Consider the following 15,853-nt stretch of genomic DNA (forward strand, 5'->3'; position numbering starts at 1 on the left):
GCAGGAGCAACGCAGCAAAGGGCTCTTACACAACAAACAGATATTAGGGGAGGATAACAGCAGAGCTTATTTATCCAGCCATTATTTGGATAACCTTTCATGCTCATTAGTTTCAGTCTGTTGGAATTATTCTCTCACCCTGTGAATTATATGGTAGCCTCTCAAATACAAAATAGTCCATCCAAAAACTTTGGAAATTACTCTTTTCCCCTATCTTGTTATTTCTTGACCCAGAAACTTAATATAACCCAGAAATCTCTGGAGTGTGTTCAAGTGAATCCCTTCCAGACAGTAAATTCCACTTAAAATGTGGGCAGGAAAGCCGAGTTAGATCCCATGCTTTTTAAAAACAAGATGAAAGGATGAGAAAACATTGGTGCCATGGCTGTATGTGTTCACTGTTTACATGTTATAATAAGGCATTTTCAGTGGAGCAAATAGAGAGCAATATTGCTGAGAGAGGCTTTTGTCAGCTGAGGTGAACATACTTATGGTAACGCAGGGTTATATTCAGGGTTCGAATCAGTTTTATGACAGCTGTCGCCACACCCACCACAGACTGCTGAGACAAGACATGATGCAAGCCGAATAATTTACAGAGGAAACTCTTATGTAAGGTGGAAAAAGAAACTGAAGATATTTCTGAGTTTCCTCCAAGCTTGGTGAGGGAGAAACTGCTCTTGTTTGTTTGGAACTTTGTCTTCACGCCCCGCAAAGACAAGTGGTAGTTTGTGGAAGAGTGATGGCAAATAATGCAATTAAGTTTGATGAGATATTTGCATTTGTTTCTGTTCTCAAAAGGAGATCTAATTAGCACCGTTTGTTTTTATAAACAGTGTCTTATTTCAGATTTAATGGGCTGTATGAATGTGTGTTTGTCGTTGACTTTTACGAATCTTCGACACATTGTCGAAGAAAGAAATTAGAAAGTGAACAGTAAGGACATTAAGGCATGGCTTGTTTGAAATGTGAAAACACTCGTCCTACTTATGCAAGGATTTGAGACCAAATTAAAGGAAAAGCCAACATGAGTGTTTTTGAAAGGTGTTGAGCCACCAAAGGCCACCAGAATAGCTTTCTATGATGGAAGCATTGTTACATTTTATTCATTTCTTTTTTTTTAATGTCAATTTGTCTCCTGTCTGCATGTTTCAGGTCTTGTTTTTGACAACAAGATGGCCATTTCATAATTGGAAATTCCATCAGATCTATCAATAAAAATACCAGTAATTCAGGACTACAACTGAAAAAGAGAGAAATAGTATGATTCCCTGCAGTAGGTCGGGTACACTGTGAACATCCGTCTACCTGGAAGCAGATTTGTGTTGTATGAATAGAGGGACTGATTATGCCAAAGGTGAACATAACCTTTCATTACGAGACGTTTGCAAAAATCTTTCATCATTAGCACTCGCTGATTATATCTAAGAGAGATAATGGTTATACTTGTGTTATCATTTTGCATCTCGAGTATCTTACACTGATTGTAATGAGCTAGTAGGACTGAAAGCCAAGTCACTTCTGCACATTATCTACCACTTCTGGATGGAGAAGCTAAAATCAAGAACACAGTTCTTGTTAAAGGAAAACATCGTGATTATTAGTTTTTACAAAAGAACAATAAGAAGCGGACAATTATTTGTGCATTAAAAACATCTTTGTGAGGAAAAAAGAGATGTTTTGATTGTCATTTATATTAGGAAGTAGAAGTAAATGTAAATAGATTTTTACATTCTCCTTTTTCAATTGTGTCAAGTCAAGTCGAGTCCTTAAGGCAAGTCTAAACCTAGACTAAACTAATGCCTAAACCTGGCATAAGAATCCAATCCATAATAACTGGCTGAATTCAAGCTCTGTTGAATGCATACCTGACCCCTCATATCTTTTAAAAATTAAATGCAAGACCATCGTCATTCAGTAGAGGACAATGAACTTCTCATTGACATTGACCCCTTAACGTTAGGCCAAAACCACTGAGCAATTCTGAATTCACAGCACTCCTAGGAATTATGTGAAAGTGTTGAATAATGTGAATGTTTATGAGTTTGTCAACTCATAAGTTTCCCTCAAGCATTTGGCTCTCAACCTCTCTCAACTGATCAGCAACCAGCAGCATGACTCCATTTTTATTCAGTTAATCACATTGTTGCGTCTTTTAAGTAACAAATTATAACACTGACCACTGAAATCAAAGTACAAACGCTCCAATAACTTTTATAAAAGTAGTCATTTTTTAATTAATTTTCAGTTAAGGCAATCCAATACAAAGCATTTCACAACCCACCATATGACAATAATCATGTACAATAAAAACCCAGTTAAAAGGAAAGTAGGGATTCATGCAAATCAGAAAACTCAGAGATATAAACAACAAAGAGAACCTGCAGGATTAGACAAAAAATTAATTTTAAAAAAGTGTTAACTGTAACATGCTAATTAGCTACAGTTTTTAACCACGGCGGAGACGAGAAATGTTTGGAGAACCAGGCACGAGAGAGAAGAAATAGCAAACAGTCCACAGTACGTACTGCCATGATTGGCACTGACATGCATGTAATCTGGTTGGGCTGGTTCCTATTTTACAGATGGCAGCACTGTGGGTCAACTCTTTGATGTACCCCAAGAAAACATGCAGTCAATCCATCACACTAATAAAATCAGAGCTTGAAGAGGAGATGAAGTCATCGTGATGACAGAGACGGACATGTGTAGTGGCTTGTCAAACTCCGAAAACATATAAATAAATATCTTTAAAACCAAAAAAATATCAAACATATACAATAAGCAGTCCTCTTGATGACAAGGTGCTGTTGGATCTATATGCAAACCAGCTGTTACATACACTTTATATTTGAATATAAGTCAACTCTTAACTTATCACTGTTAACTGTTCCCTCTCTTACACCATGAAAAGATTTACAAGCAAATTGCTGCTTGCCATTTTGACCATTAACTCATTATCTCTCCTTCACCTTAGAGCCAAACATATCCACCTGAACTGCTTTCCAAACAGGACTAAATGAGATGAAGTGACTGCCTTTCACATTATTAAGGCCTTTAGTTTGCTACATTAGACACAAAGAGAACCTTTTCAGCACAAATTAATTCTGCTCCTGCATCATTTTGTCAGTTTAAAAGGAAAAGACACCTTTTAGGGTCCATTATACTCGTTGTAGCATTGTTTTTTGTGTTTTAATAATTCCCTGTAGCAATTAGGGGTGTATGAAGGTCAGGGTAGTAACCTAAGCAAAACCAAGTGAAACTGGAAAATCTGTAATAATACTAATACTAGAAGAACAATGACAGGTGGTGACAGAGTGACAAAAACTGAACAAGTCGAAGTTAGATTTAGAAGCACTTTCTATTTGTCTTACAGCAATGCCAGCGGCTTTTCAAAGATTGCTAACATACTCACCATGATGGTGCCAACGTTCTGATGTTTAACAGGTAACTATGTTCACCATCTTACTTTAGCTTGTTAGCAGGGGCTGATAGGAATGTTGCTTGTTTTATGAAGTTATTTCGGCCTTAATAAAGTTATTTGACGGATTGAAATTTTGACCTGGTCAGACCGAGAATCAGGGTCCAAGGTTCCCAAGGTCCCTGGGGCCTATGTTTGTAAATTCCCATGTTACCAAGGTCTTATGTTCCCAGAGTCCTATGTTCCCAAGTTCCTATGTTTCCAAATTTCTAAACTCCCTAGTTCCTCTATTCACATGTTTCAAGGGTCCTATGTTTCCAAGGTCTTGTGTTCCCAATGTCCTATATTCCTGGTTCACATGTTCCTCGGGGCCTATGTTTCCAAAATCCTATGTTTCCAAGGTCCTATGTTCCCAAGGCCCTTGTTCGCTAGTTTTTATGTTTCCAGGGTCCAATGTTCCTAGGGCCCTCTGTTCCCAAGGTCCTATGTTCCTGAGTGCTCATATTCCCAGTGGCCTATGTTTTTAAGTTCCTATGATACCAAAGTCATATTTTCCCCAGTTCTTATGCTTCAATGTTTCCAAGGTCCTATGTCCCTAGGGTCCTATGTTCCCATTGTCAAATGTTCCCAGGGGCTTATGTTCCCAAGGCCCTGTGTTCTTATGTTCAGTATCTTATTAACACACATTATATCTCCTATTGTGCTCGAGTCAAATACTAATCAAAGTGCTGGGGCACATAGGGCCTTTAAAAAATAGGGCCCCTGGGAACATAAGACCCCTCGGAACATAAGATTGACTTACTGATCGACACATCACATCATATTCTGTTTAAATTCCTTCAGTTTTAGCGTATGATCTCTGCATTTTTTGTGAGGTGACAAAGGACTGTTATGGATTTTGTTACATCATTGTGCAAAGATGCATCTCAAATTACAAGCTTAGTCACTGATGCGGTAAAATTAGATTTGCTATGTGAGGTAAGTTTGGATTTCTTTCTTCACTCTAAGCTGACGTCACAGATGGTAGGAGGCTACAAAAAACCTAATTAGAGGAAAAGGATTCCTCTTTACCCTGCGGTATTGAGGAGGAACACATGAAAGAATTACTTATGTACTGAATGCAATGAACAAAAATCCTAAAACTCTGGAGACCACTTCTGAACTGTCCCCCAGCAGAGAAATGTAATACACGGCTGCACAGGCTGGGCTGTGTAAAATAAAAATCTCCAGGGATGAACACGGTGGCTGTGAGCGTACTGACTCACAGTGTGAAGTCTATGACCACGGAGGTTATGTGGCTGCTGATGCATGGCTGCTGGGGGATTACGGATTTGCACTGACATGAGAGTCACTGGATTGCAGAGCTGGTGTGTTTAGGATAGTATCAGGGCTCGGATCAACTACCTACTAGGCCCTGGGGGGGAAAATTAGATATGGACCTTAAGTAATAACTGTTCCCCAAATCAACCAGCCAGTGTTCCTTTAGTGGAGTGCTCTCTGTGTGCCAGTGATATTTCCATAAAATACGCATTTGTTCTATTGATATGTTAAATGCATACACGGTACATATTAATATATGTATCAGCTGAAACGGAAAAGGTATGAAAACTAGATTTTGAGTCTTCAAGATTTGGCAATGATCATTGTCTTAAGATCCTTGATTTCCAGTACACTGTGCTTTAGTGGTATATCGCTATAAAGTAGCAATAACACTAACCACCAAGTGATATGGAGCAATTGGCTGCTTACTGAATGATAGCCTTAAAGACATACTTAACAGGATTCTCCCCTCCCCCATCATCACGTGCTATGACCCACTAGAAGTGCGTGGTGGTGTATGCCTGTATTTTCTTTTCTCTTTTTGCTGTTTGGGAATAGCTGATTGTTGAGTGTCATTCTTGGATCTAATCCCAATGACTCGCCAACCCAAAGCATCATATTTGACAACCTTGAAATGAGACTCAACCATTGAGTATCTTTCTCCAGAATTGCTTACTAAACCTTTAAATGGTGTGTTTACAAACAGCAGTTGACAAATCCTACATAGTATACCTTTAAACAAGCCTGGGTCAAGATGCAGAATATCGACCCAGCTGCAGTACAAAGATTCTTGACTTGCATGAATAATTTGGGTACTTTCTTTAAAAACGATGAATAGCAGCACTCAAAATGATTAAATATGACTAATCTGATATCATGTGATAAAGTTGTACTTGGTATAGAGACAGTTTGTCCTGTGCTTTTTATATGCAATTGCTTAAAAAGAACTTGTGACCACTTCAAAATGGATAAAATTTCTGATAGATCTATCATAAGTCCATGCCACTCTGAATAACATTCTAGTATAAATATATTGGGATAGGGGGAATTAAATTCTCATACAACATGCTCTTATAAACATTTACCTAATAAAGAAGAGAAGATGTGACACCTCATGTTATGAAAAGTCTGGTTAATGTTCAAAGTAATAAACTGTGATCCTCCATCAGAGCTAATACATTAGCAGGAGATAATCCCCAAATATAAAAACTAATTCCAGAAGGGAAAAGGTGTCTAAAAAATATCACTGTAATAGGCCACACCGATGACTGACAAGCAAGGCTTAGGTCAAAGTTCATGTGTCCTGATACACCTAGAGAAACAACCACAGACAGGCACAAGTTTTAACCACAACATGACCTTTTTGAACCAACCTGCTGTCAGATCAGACATGAAACAGTCACTGCCTCAGAATTGAGTAAAAGGCTTTCACCAACAAAGTCCTGGGAAGTTTGCAGCCTCTCTTTAAGAGAAATCATCCAAATAAATATATCACAGAAAACCAAAAACCAACAAAATGCTGCTCCAATAGTCACTCGGAGGATACGGCACAAAATTCAACACCCACTTCCTGGTGCGTCAGCTCCTGTTTGCAACAAAAAACAGGAGGCAGAGAGTTCCCACTGGACTCTGAGTGGCTGCTGCATGCTGTCAGTCCTCAGTGAAAAGCCAAGACGAGGGCTTTAGATCTGTGTGTGGTGGTGTGTGTGTCCGGGTGGTGTGTAGGGAGGTGGTGCTGGATTGGGTTTGATCCCCCGGCTTTTCATGTAAGAGATGAACTGGTCGGGGATCTCTGCTAGCACGTCTTTCGCAAGCCGGGCCATGCTCAACACGTGGTTGCCTGTCCGATCCATATAATCCCTGAAGGGAACAAACTGAGGGAGAAGAGAACACAGTGTAATATCAGTATACTTATATACAGATGTGACTTAATGTTCATGTGGATAAAGAATGATTTGACAAATAATCCAAATTAGAAACCTTTGTCCTTTTAATGGAACGTTACACAGGACATGAAAACATATGGTTTCCTCTGTCTACCACAACACCATCTGGGGTTTTTGGACTATTGCTGCAGTGATTCATGAAAATCTCTAAATACTTTTTGACAATGTTCACAAGTAGGTTTTTTTTGAGCAGGGTGGTACACTGAAAGGAGAAATCCAGAGGGCTCATGTTTAAGCCTCCATGTTAGTCAACATTTGCCAGATCCTGCAAGCTTTAGGATGCTGATCTGTTACTAATCCTGTGCTCTGGCTTCCCTCAGGAGTGAGAGGAAATAAATGAGTGAAAAGATAAGTTTTTCTTCAAGGGTTTGATAAAAGATTACTTGAATTTTTTTCTCCTGTTTTGCATTATTTGTCATTGCACATCAAGGTTTCCGCCAGAATCTTCTTAAGAAAATGTGGTAAACCACCGTAACCCTGACACATCTCGTCACACGATCAGTCTAATAAGTGCAGTTGTTGTTTGCCAAACTATTCGCCATTAAATAGCATAAATTGAATTGGGCAATGGCGCACACCATTCTTTGCCAACTACTCAGTCACTTAAAGGGTAACTCCACCAATTTAACGCATCAAATATGTGTTTGCAGGTCTTGGGAGTACTGTGACATAGGTGAAAAAGTAGTATAAAGCCTTTTGTGGCTCCAGAGAAAACTGCATGTAATCTGACAAATTGGCTGTGGTGATGTCACTCCGTGGCTAAGTAGCATTGTGGGTAATGTAGGCGCCAGGTTTTGAAAAGGAAAATGAATGTGTGAAATAAAAACGACTCTGGTTCAGTGGTATCAATTTTTATCCTTTGTATTGAAACTGTCCAACAAGGGTATAACAGTGTTAAGAGTACTATACTAGACCAGTGGAGTGCATTTACAAACCTGGCACATACCCACAATGGAGTGCATTACCCACAATGCAACTTGGCCACTTAGACTTAGTGACACCACTGGAGGCTTATTTATCAGATGCAGCTTCCTCTGGAGCACAGAAAGAATACTACTTTTTTCACTTATGGAGTATTAACGCCAAGACCTGTAAACACACTTTCATGTGTAAAAGTTTTAAAAGAAACATAAGATGATCAGATGGCTGAAATACCTTTATAGCTCTGTGAATAAGACACATAAAGTTCAATATCAAACTTTTTAGTGTCCTTGTCCCCATGGGAATTCACAGGAAACACACAGATGTCCGGATCTGTTAGAGTCGTCGGTGCCGACAGATGGTGTTTTGTCAGAAACAGACATTTTAGTGTCCCAGCACAACTGTGCTAACAGTGTGAATGCCCAACACAAATGTAAAAATATGACAAATAAATGTTGCTTATCATGAGAAACACTGTTGCCCATAAATAGAGAGTCTAAGTCTGCATAGTGGAAAGTTTCTTTCATGTTGTAAAGTGCAGTCACCTGAACAATGTCTCTCTCTGCCAGTTTCCCCCGGGACGAGATCCTGATGTCATCACCATCGAGCTCCACCATCGCTGGAGGACACAAGTTCACAGACACAAACGCAGAGTGAGAACCAAGCAAACACAGCTGCCTTTAGAACAGAGAAGAGGTTGATAAACTACTGAGGTAAAGGTTCAGTCACCATCCATAATATGAATACCATATATGTTCATGATTGCTTCAGCATCGGAAAAGGAGAGAGAATGTTAAGCTGTACAGCTGTAATCTGTCTTTATTACATGTCTAATCAACTAATAAGTCCTTTACTGTAGCCTGTGTGCAAACCCAGCAATTAACCTCAGCCGTTTCTTCTACAATTATGCCTGCATCCACCAACGCATTTCCTTCTCTGACTCAAATTAGTTTGTACAGTAATTCCCTCTTGGGATATTTCTCTGAATAAGTGCCAGAGAGGTTAACGCCGGCTGTGTCAACAATGAGTTGTTTGAATTAAAATGTCAATTATTGGCTCATGTTTTAATCTGTTTTAGGAGATGTTTTCATTTCTAGTACCTCTTGTGTGTGCTCGCAATATGACATTATTTTACATTCATGCAGCGGTTAAAGAATAAAAGTCGCCGTACCGTCAAACTCAGCCTGACCCACTCCAACTATTATGATGGACATGGGAAGCTTGGCACCCTGCACAGAAATAAAAAAAAAAGGAACAAGTGAAAAAACTTTTTCTTCTTTTTCGAACACATGCATGCTCATTTTTCTTTTATTCAGAGAGAGGAGAAAAACGTGTCCACATCACCGCTGACCTGTAGTGCTCATTACTGTATATCCAACATTACAGCACTTACATGCTCACACACGCAGGTTACAGCCACACTAATGTTCTGTCTCGCCCTTTAACTAGCTGAATAACCTTTAATAAAACGAGGCCTCGGGAGAGAAAGAGACGGCAAGCTAGAGCCAGGAAGTCAGAGGAAGAGGGCGAAACAGGGAGATACAAGAATATAAGTTGTTTTTGTCTCTGCTTTCCTTATCCGAGATGTCTCCTGTCCCTGGATCCAATTTTGTGCTGTATGAATGCTCCTAAGCTCTTATCTTGGAATGACAATTTGTGTTTGCTGCTGAATGCTTGTTATCAGACCGGAGTGGAGATTAAACTCACTGACAAAACTAACAGCGTTTCCCGAGATACTGGGCCAACAGGTCAGTAGTATCAGTGCTCAAGCTGTTCTGACAGCTAATCAAATGTATCCCCAGAATTCTCAGCCTGTATGGAAGAAATGATGACCTGCTAAAAGAACCATGTTTTCACATTACACAGATAAACTATAAGAAGCTGGGGAAGGTATGATGGCATTTGTGAGCTGGGAGAAGAAGGAGAGGAAGGAGGTGCCAACCTCAGTCAGTACAGCGACCGTCCTCAGTCACCCGCCCAGCCACTCCCAAGCCACACCTCGAGTCAGATAGCACTGCTGTTAGTCTCTCTAACGCCTTCAGTTAAATGGCAATAGATGCCCACATTGAAATGTGTAGGGCTGTGAATCAGGATATAATGGTATGTGGAGTTTTGATGGTAGTGCATTGTGATGATATGGTCCTAACCTTTAATGGATGTCTATAGAAAAACTGGTACCAATCCATCAAATAGATTTTGAGATAAACTGATCAGCCACAACATTGAAACCACTGACAGCTGAAGTGATCAACAATGATCGTCTCATTACAATGTTCTGCTGGGGAACCTTGGATCCTGGCATCCATGTGAATGCCATTTGACACGCAACCACCCACCCAAACACCGATAGCCACGATAACAACCTCCTGGCAATGGCACACTTTATTTGATATAATACATAACAGTTCGCTGCATCATGTGCAATCAGCAGTTCATTGCATTGCATCATTAAAATCATTTTTATATGTTCAGTCATTTGCATGTTTGCTGCATTTAGATATCAATATAAGAAAGCAATGTCCTGATAGTGATATCAGCCAAACCAGCCCGACACTTACCCATACGATTACACACGATTATACTCCGTGAGCAGCGTCTTTCATTGTCTTGGAAAGATTTGTATTATATGCATCTAAAGCGAACTTCTCCACATTCTGCTTGAGTGACAATGACTGCACTGCCCTCTGACAGGCCATGTTTGCGCCTGTTATTGTAATTTCAGGATAGATGGCAACATAAATGCTCAATGCAGAAGCTGCTATTATGTGTAATGAGTTTTCTGCAGTCACATATTTTCACAAAGCACTTATAACAAGTGCCGTTGTATCTCGGGCACAAGACAAATGCACTGTGGCAAATCAGGAACCCTGTCTTGCCACGGGGATGAGAGCACTTTCTGTCGACACCACCTCAGCTGCAGCACATCAACTCGATTATCAGTGTTCAACACAACTCCTGTCAGTGACTGTCCACCCACGCACACATGCACACACAAACACTTGCGGAGACACATGCGTGTATGTGCGTAGCTGGAGATATGCGCACACATGAAAACATCAAACGCCACCAAAAATAACCTGGCAATCCACCATGCCCCACTTTTACCACCCTCCTGTCATCTTGATTGGCAGCCGAGATCCAGTGTAATGAGACAACAAAACAAAGCAGCCGTCGACACTCGTTACTCCAACAACCTGCTGCTTAAATGCAAATGTAGTGCATGGGTTTCTGTATGTGACTGCATATGTGACTGTGCGCATGTGCACACAAAGAGGTTTATAGATATATGTTTGCAGAGGTGACTGTCCTGTCAGCACAGGGGTCAGCTGAGTCACTAGACATCTCTGTTTGCTGCCTCAGAGCTTATCTCAGAGAAAAGCTTAAAGCAGCAGGTTAAGAAGGGCTAAAACCAGGAACCACTGGGAGATATTCAACACATATTCACTGTTAACTGGTCTAAGCCTAACCCAGAGCATCAGGAATAATCACCAGCTGTCAAATACTATTGTGTAAAAAAAAGTCAGGATTAAATCAAAATAAAAGTATTTCAGAATACTTATTAATGCTGTCAGTTAACTATCAAGGCACATGTTGAATTAATCCATGACAATCTGTTTTGTAGATTTTCTCCATTAGAATAGGTTCACTTTATTTATTGGCACTGCCTCAATTATTTTACTTGAATAACTTCAATCTTGAATTAGCTTAATCACATTCATGTCACAACAAGGCACCACTCAGGGAACACATATCTGTGCCAAGGCAGCGCAGTCCTTTGAGTTGTTATGAAAATACACTTATTAAAATATCTGCAACCAAAGTGTCTGCCAAATTAATTTAATATAAAGGATTGCCTTCAATATACACATCATTTGTTATTTCATAGCCTAACTTTCCAAACAAACTTATATATGTGTCTTCCCACTTTGGGGAGCAGTTCCAGTTCTGGATTCTGTCAAGGTTTAAGCTAATGCTAGCAGCTCTGCCGTGCCCTTAGTAGCTTCTGAAGTTAACACTTTTTTCATATTCCTTTCCTGACAATGTTAATGAGCCACACTGTTCGACAAATACGGTTTGACAATTAACTTAATTTTGTGCTCAAACTTTAAAAAGAATTAAGCTCAAATGGACCAATGATGTATGACTATAGTAGTACCCGTGAGTCATACGTCAGCCTCCAAGCTTGTGCAGACGCACTGAGAAGAGTCTTCAAGAAGCCGTAGAGGCACCGGCATCGTCTCCCAAAATGCGAGCTGTTGGCTTAAGTGTAAATGGTGTTGACAGAGTAGCGTGGCTCCTTTAAGGAGACAGTGGTGCGTAGAGTGTGCGGTAGAGCAAGAGAGAGTGACGGTGCTCAGAACAGACAGGTGTCGTTGATCAGAGCAAAGGAAAGTTTGGCAGTGAAGCTGTCTAGTGGCAGTAAATGTACAGTACAGGCTACAGTTTGACCATGAATAAACTCTGCAGCTCCTCAGTACCCAGGGAGAACTTACGTTACAGTGATGGTTGGCATTTATAAATGACAAGTTTTATCTTTCTGAAATAATGTCTGAACTATGTCTCTTTAACTATATGTTAAAAAAAAACGTTTTGCTTTAAACTGCACAGGCCTATGTGCCGTCCAAGAGTGTAACCCAGGAGTTCCACTGGTTGCACGTGCATTGTGGAACGGCTCCGCTACCGTTCTTCTCCCTCGTCCATCAACTCCACCGGCTCCGTTTTGAGTGCAGCACAGCATAGCACTGTCGTACAGCTGGAGTGGTGAGACTGAGGAGTTCCTGCGGTAATTACAGAATCACGCGCAATTGCAGTTATACATCTATGTGTTATAAACACAACAACAAACAGACGAAAGGTTAGTGTTCCTCCACCGAAAGATTTGAAGAAGGGTGGACTTTTTTTTGCTCTTTTGAGATTTGTGTGGTGCCGTCAACACGGGGTGTTTTATTCTGAAAATTAACCAGATGTTACAATGTTGTTTAGGTGTCTGACTTCCTGCCTGCTCTGTGCTGAAGTATTGATGCCTTGTACTGTCGGTGTAGCGACAGCAACTAAAATGTTTTGTAAACTGTCAGTTATTGTCTGATATGCTTAACTTTATTACTTTGAGGATGTAGAAATACAGAATCATGTCAGGATACTGACACATAAAAACTATCACCACTGAGAGTCATTGAGAGGATGGCACTTGTTGCTGTCCTGTCTATATGGAGATATGTTTTTGCTTTCTTGTTTCACATCACCAGGTATAACTTTACCTCTTCCACAACAAAGTCCTGCATCCGGCACACAGTGAATTGAGAAGTGACGTACTTCTGCTCGGCCCTGACACTGATAAAGAGATGAGGCACAAAGCGCTGACAGATAACAAGTCGAAGATGAGAAAGCACTGAAATCAAAGGCAGCGGATGATTTTCTTATAGACTGAATGCGGTGACAGCGTTATGGAGGGAGCAGATGAAGACAAAGAGATTTAGATCTGCGAGAGGGGAAGTAATGGAGAGAGACATGAAAGTCTGTGAGGAGGAGAGCGAGGCAGCAGCCGAGTCGTCAGCAGAGGAAGGGGATGCTGGGTGATTGACAGGTGGGCTTCTGTGATATAGCAGATTCTGTTGTGACTGATAAGCTCCCTCTGTTCACTCACATGGGTCCAGATCAGGGAAACACACAAAAACACCTGCTTGCTCAAATGCAAACACACTCCAGATGTTCATACTCATCATACGCAGAGTTGTGCACATTCGGGCTTCCTCTCACTCTGTTTCTTGAAGATACCTTCCAGCATGAATAAGTATGAGGTAAAACTTATATAACCTCAGCGGTGTGTCCTCCCTTCGCCCGATCCGTGGGGAGTAAGAGAAAGCAGCGGAAGCGGCAAGCAGTCAGAGTGGAGGCAGTGAGATAGAGCAGCAGGCAAGATCTTAAAAGGAAGGTGTGGCTGTTCTAATGTTTTGACTAACAGTCGCAAATTCCCTTTAAATCCAGTCTGCTGGGTGTTCTGTGCCTGTGGGCGGCGAGCTGAGGAGGAAGAGGAGGAGGAGGAGGGGGAAAAGGGGACCAAGGAAGAGGAAAGGACCAGCCACCTGCTATTTAAATCAGGGAGGAAAAGAAGGATAGATTTTGCAGAGAGCTCAGAGGAATTAAGCACAATATTGTGTTTTGTATTTACTGACGCAATTTCATAAATTTGTTTTTAATGGGAGGGAAGGGAACACGTCTGAACATGAAGTACAGTAGAGGATTCACAGCATCTGTCTGATTCAGAACATTTTTCAGCTACTTCGGTGTAGTCGTCAGGTAATTCATTAGTCTAATTTGATCTTGAGAGTGATGTGCACTCCAAAAAAGTTTGATACAAGCAATTAAAGCACAAAAACGTCTGTTGTGTGAAGCCATGAAGCCAATTCTTTTTCTTAACAGACCGCAGAACAACTGCTGCTGTCGCATGCTTTGTTTGAATAGAGGGAAGGCTAGAGTTAATCAGAGACACAACATACATTACTGACGCTGAAATAATTAGTTAGTAAATGACGTCAATAGTAATAATCAACTAATTGTTTGAGTAATAGTGTACATCAAAAAATAATGCTAAACGATATTCTGCTTTTCTGTTTTTATATCCTTATGAACTGAATATCTCCTTTTGAATAGAAATATCTAACTTTTAATAGTCTTACCATGTCTTCCTTGCCTTCGCTACCTTCAAAAGAGACATTTGACATTTTTGACATTGTTTGGTTTCTTTTAATTGAGTCTAATGAGAAGATTGATACCACTCTAATGTCTGTATGGTAAATATGAAGCTACTGACCGCAGCTGGTTAGCTTAGCTTAGCACAAAGACTGAAAACAGGGGAAATCAGCTAGCCTGGCTCTGTTTGAAGATAGCTAAGGCTCACTAATTAACACATTACATCTCATTTGTTCAAGCTGTTGTTAAGTTGTAGGTGCCATGCCGATTTTCCAATGACCTTTTATTGTAAAACCCCAATAGTCCAAAAAAAATGAAAGTCCATTTGACAGTCTGTCATCCCGACAAAAAAAACGCCCATTGCCCCGAAGTGCCCTTAAAATTACCCATAGTCCCTCCAATTCTTTGTTCCTAACCCATTTTCTCTTCAAATTTCAGTCTAGATAGCAGATAATAGTGTAGATTTGATCATTTCTATCAGATTCAGCGCCAACTTTCACTGAACTGACAACTGCACAGAGAGTGTGCATGTTTTGGAGCAATGGACCTTCGGAACGTTTGTTTTCGGTATAAATGGCTGTCAGACAAATGGGCCTTCGGTCCAGTGGGACATTTTTTTGACTATTGGGTATTCAGAACAATGGTCTGTTGGAACAGTGGCTAGTCCCCCGCTTTATGGGGGTTATCTGTGGGACTATTTATTGGCTGGGATCTCTAAAATACCTGTTATCAAAGCTAGCTGTTCCCCTGTTTTTAGGGTTTATGCTAAGCTAAGATAACCAACTGCTGGCTATAGTGTCATATTTATCCTAAAAACATGGGAGTGGTATCAATCTTCTCATCTTAATACTTGACTGTCGCTTCAAGCCTTCATTCCAAAGCGTCATTCACTTCAGAGGCATTTCCCTCTAGTTTAAACCAGATGAAACTCTCTCTAACTTTACATAGTGCAGTGAAGCCCTGTGTATCCCGTTTTTCCCATTCTTACATTTACAATGGCCTCTTTGGTCTGGGCCATGTCGGAAATGACGCCGTCTGTGATGATGAGGAGCACAAAGTACTGAGAGCCGTCCTGCACTGCAGCTGCATACCTGCACACACATGCACACGCATACAGATACAAACAGACATTAATGGATGCTGTACAAATCTGACTTCAGGATTTGTGGGTGGCTTTATCACAACATTGATATAGAAAACAAATCCGTGACAATACATGTCTTATCAGGCGCTCTCACCACAGGAAATTCAATGAAAATATTGTTTGTCATTGCTGTACCTAAGATAATACTCACTATAACGCCTCACAAACACACATTGATTAATCGGCCCAAACAATCAAGACTACGACAAAGCTGGCTAACACTGTTTGATTCACAGATTAACGCCATTGTTAAAATCTCTTCTCGAGTTCACCTATTCAAATGCTAAACATCAACACTGGTTGTGTATTCTTACAGCCATGGATCCCTGCCACAGTTTAAAAAGAGTGACTTTCATTTTATCAGAATGACATTTTTAATTACAAGAGACCATTGGCGTAATCAGATGGAGG

General features: G+C 40.5%; 1 protein-coding gene across 2 annotated transcripts in view; it reads right to left on the reverse strand.

Annotated features, from left to right (window-relative positions):
* Nucleotides 1-2,208: 2,208 nt before the first annotated feature.
* The window catches only part of cpne5b (copine Vb), a 121,756-nt gene continuing 108,111 nt past the window's right edge, over nucleotides 2,209-15,853 (reverse strand). For both annotated transcript variants that reach the window (XM_084349069.1, XM_084349068.1), the window contains 4 exons: nucleotides 15,287-15,389; nucleotides 8,780-8,837; nucleotides 8,154-8,227; nucleotides 2,209-6,615 (listed from right to left, as the gene is read on the reverse strand). In XM_084349069.1, coding sequence (XP_084205195.1) covers nucleotides 6,424-6,615; nucleotides 8,154-8,227; nucleotides 8,780-8,837; nucleotides 15,287-15,389 — 427 coding nt within the window. In that variant the 3' untranslated portion in view covers nucleotides 2,209-6,423. The remainder of the gene's footprint in view (nucleotides 6,616-8,153; nucleotides 8,228-8,779; nucleotides 8,838-15,286; nucleotides 15,390-15,853) is intronic.

Source organism: Pagrus pagrus, assembly GCF_965226575.1.
Source record: "Pagrus pagrus genome assembly, chromosome: 3".
Taxonomy (NCBI): Eukaryota; Metazoa; Chordata; class Actinopteri; order Spariformes; family Sparidae; genus Pagrus; species Pagrus pagrus.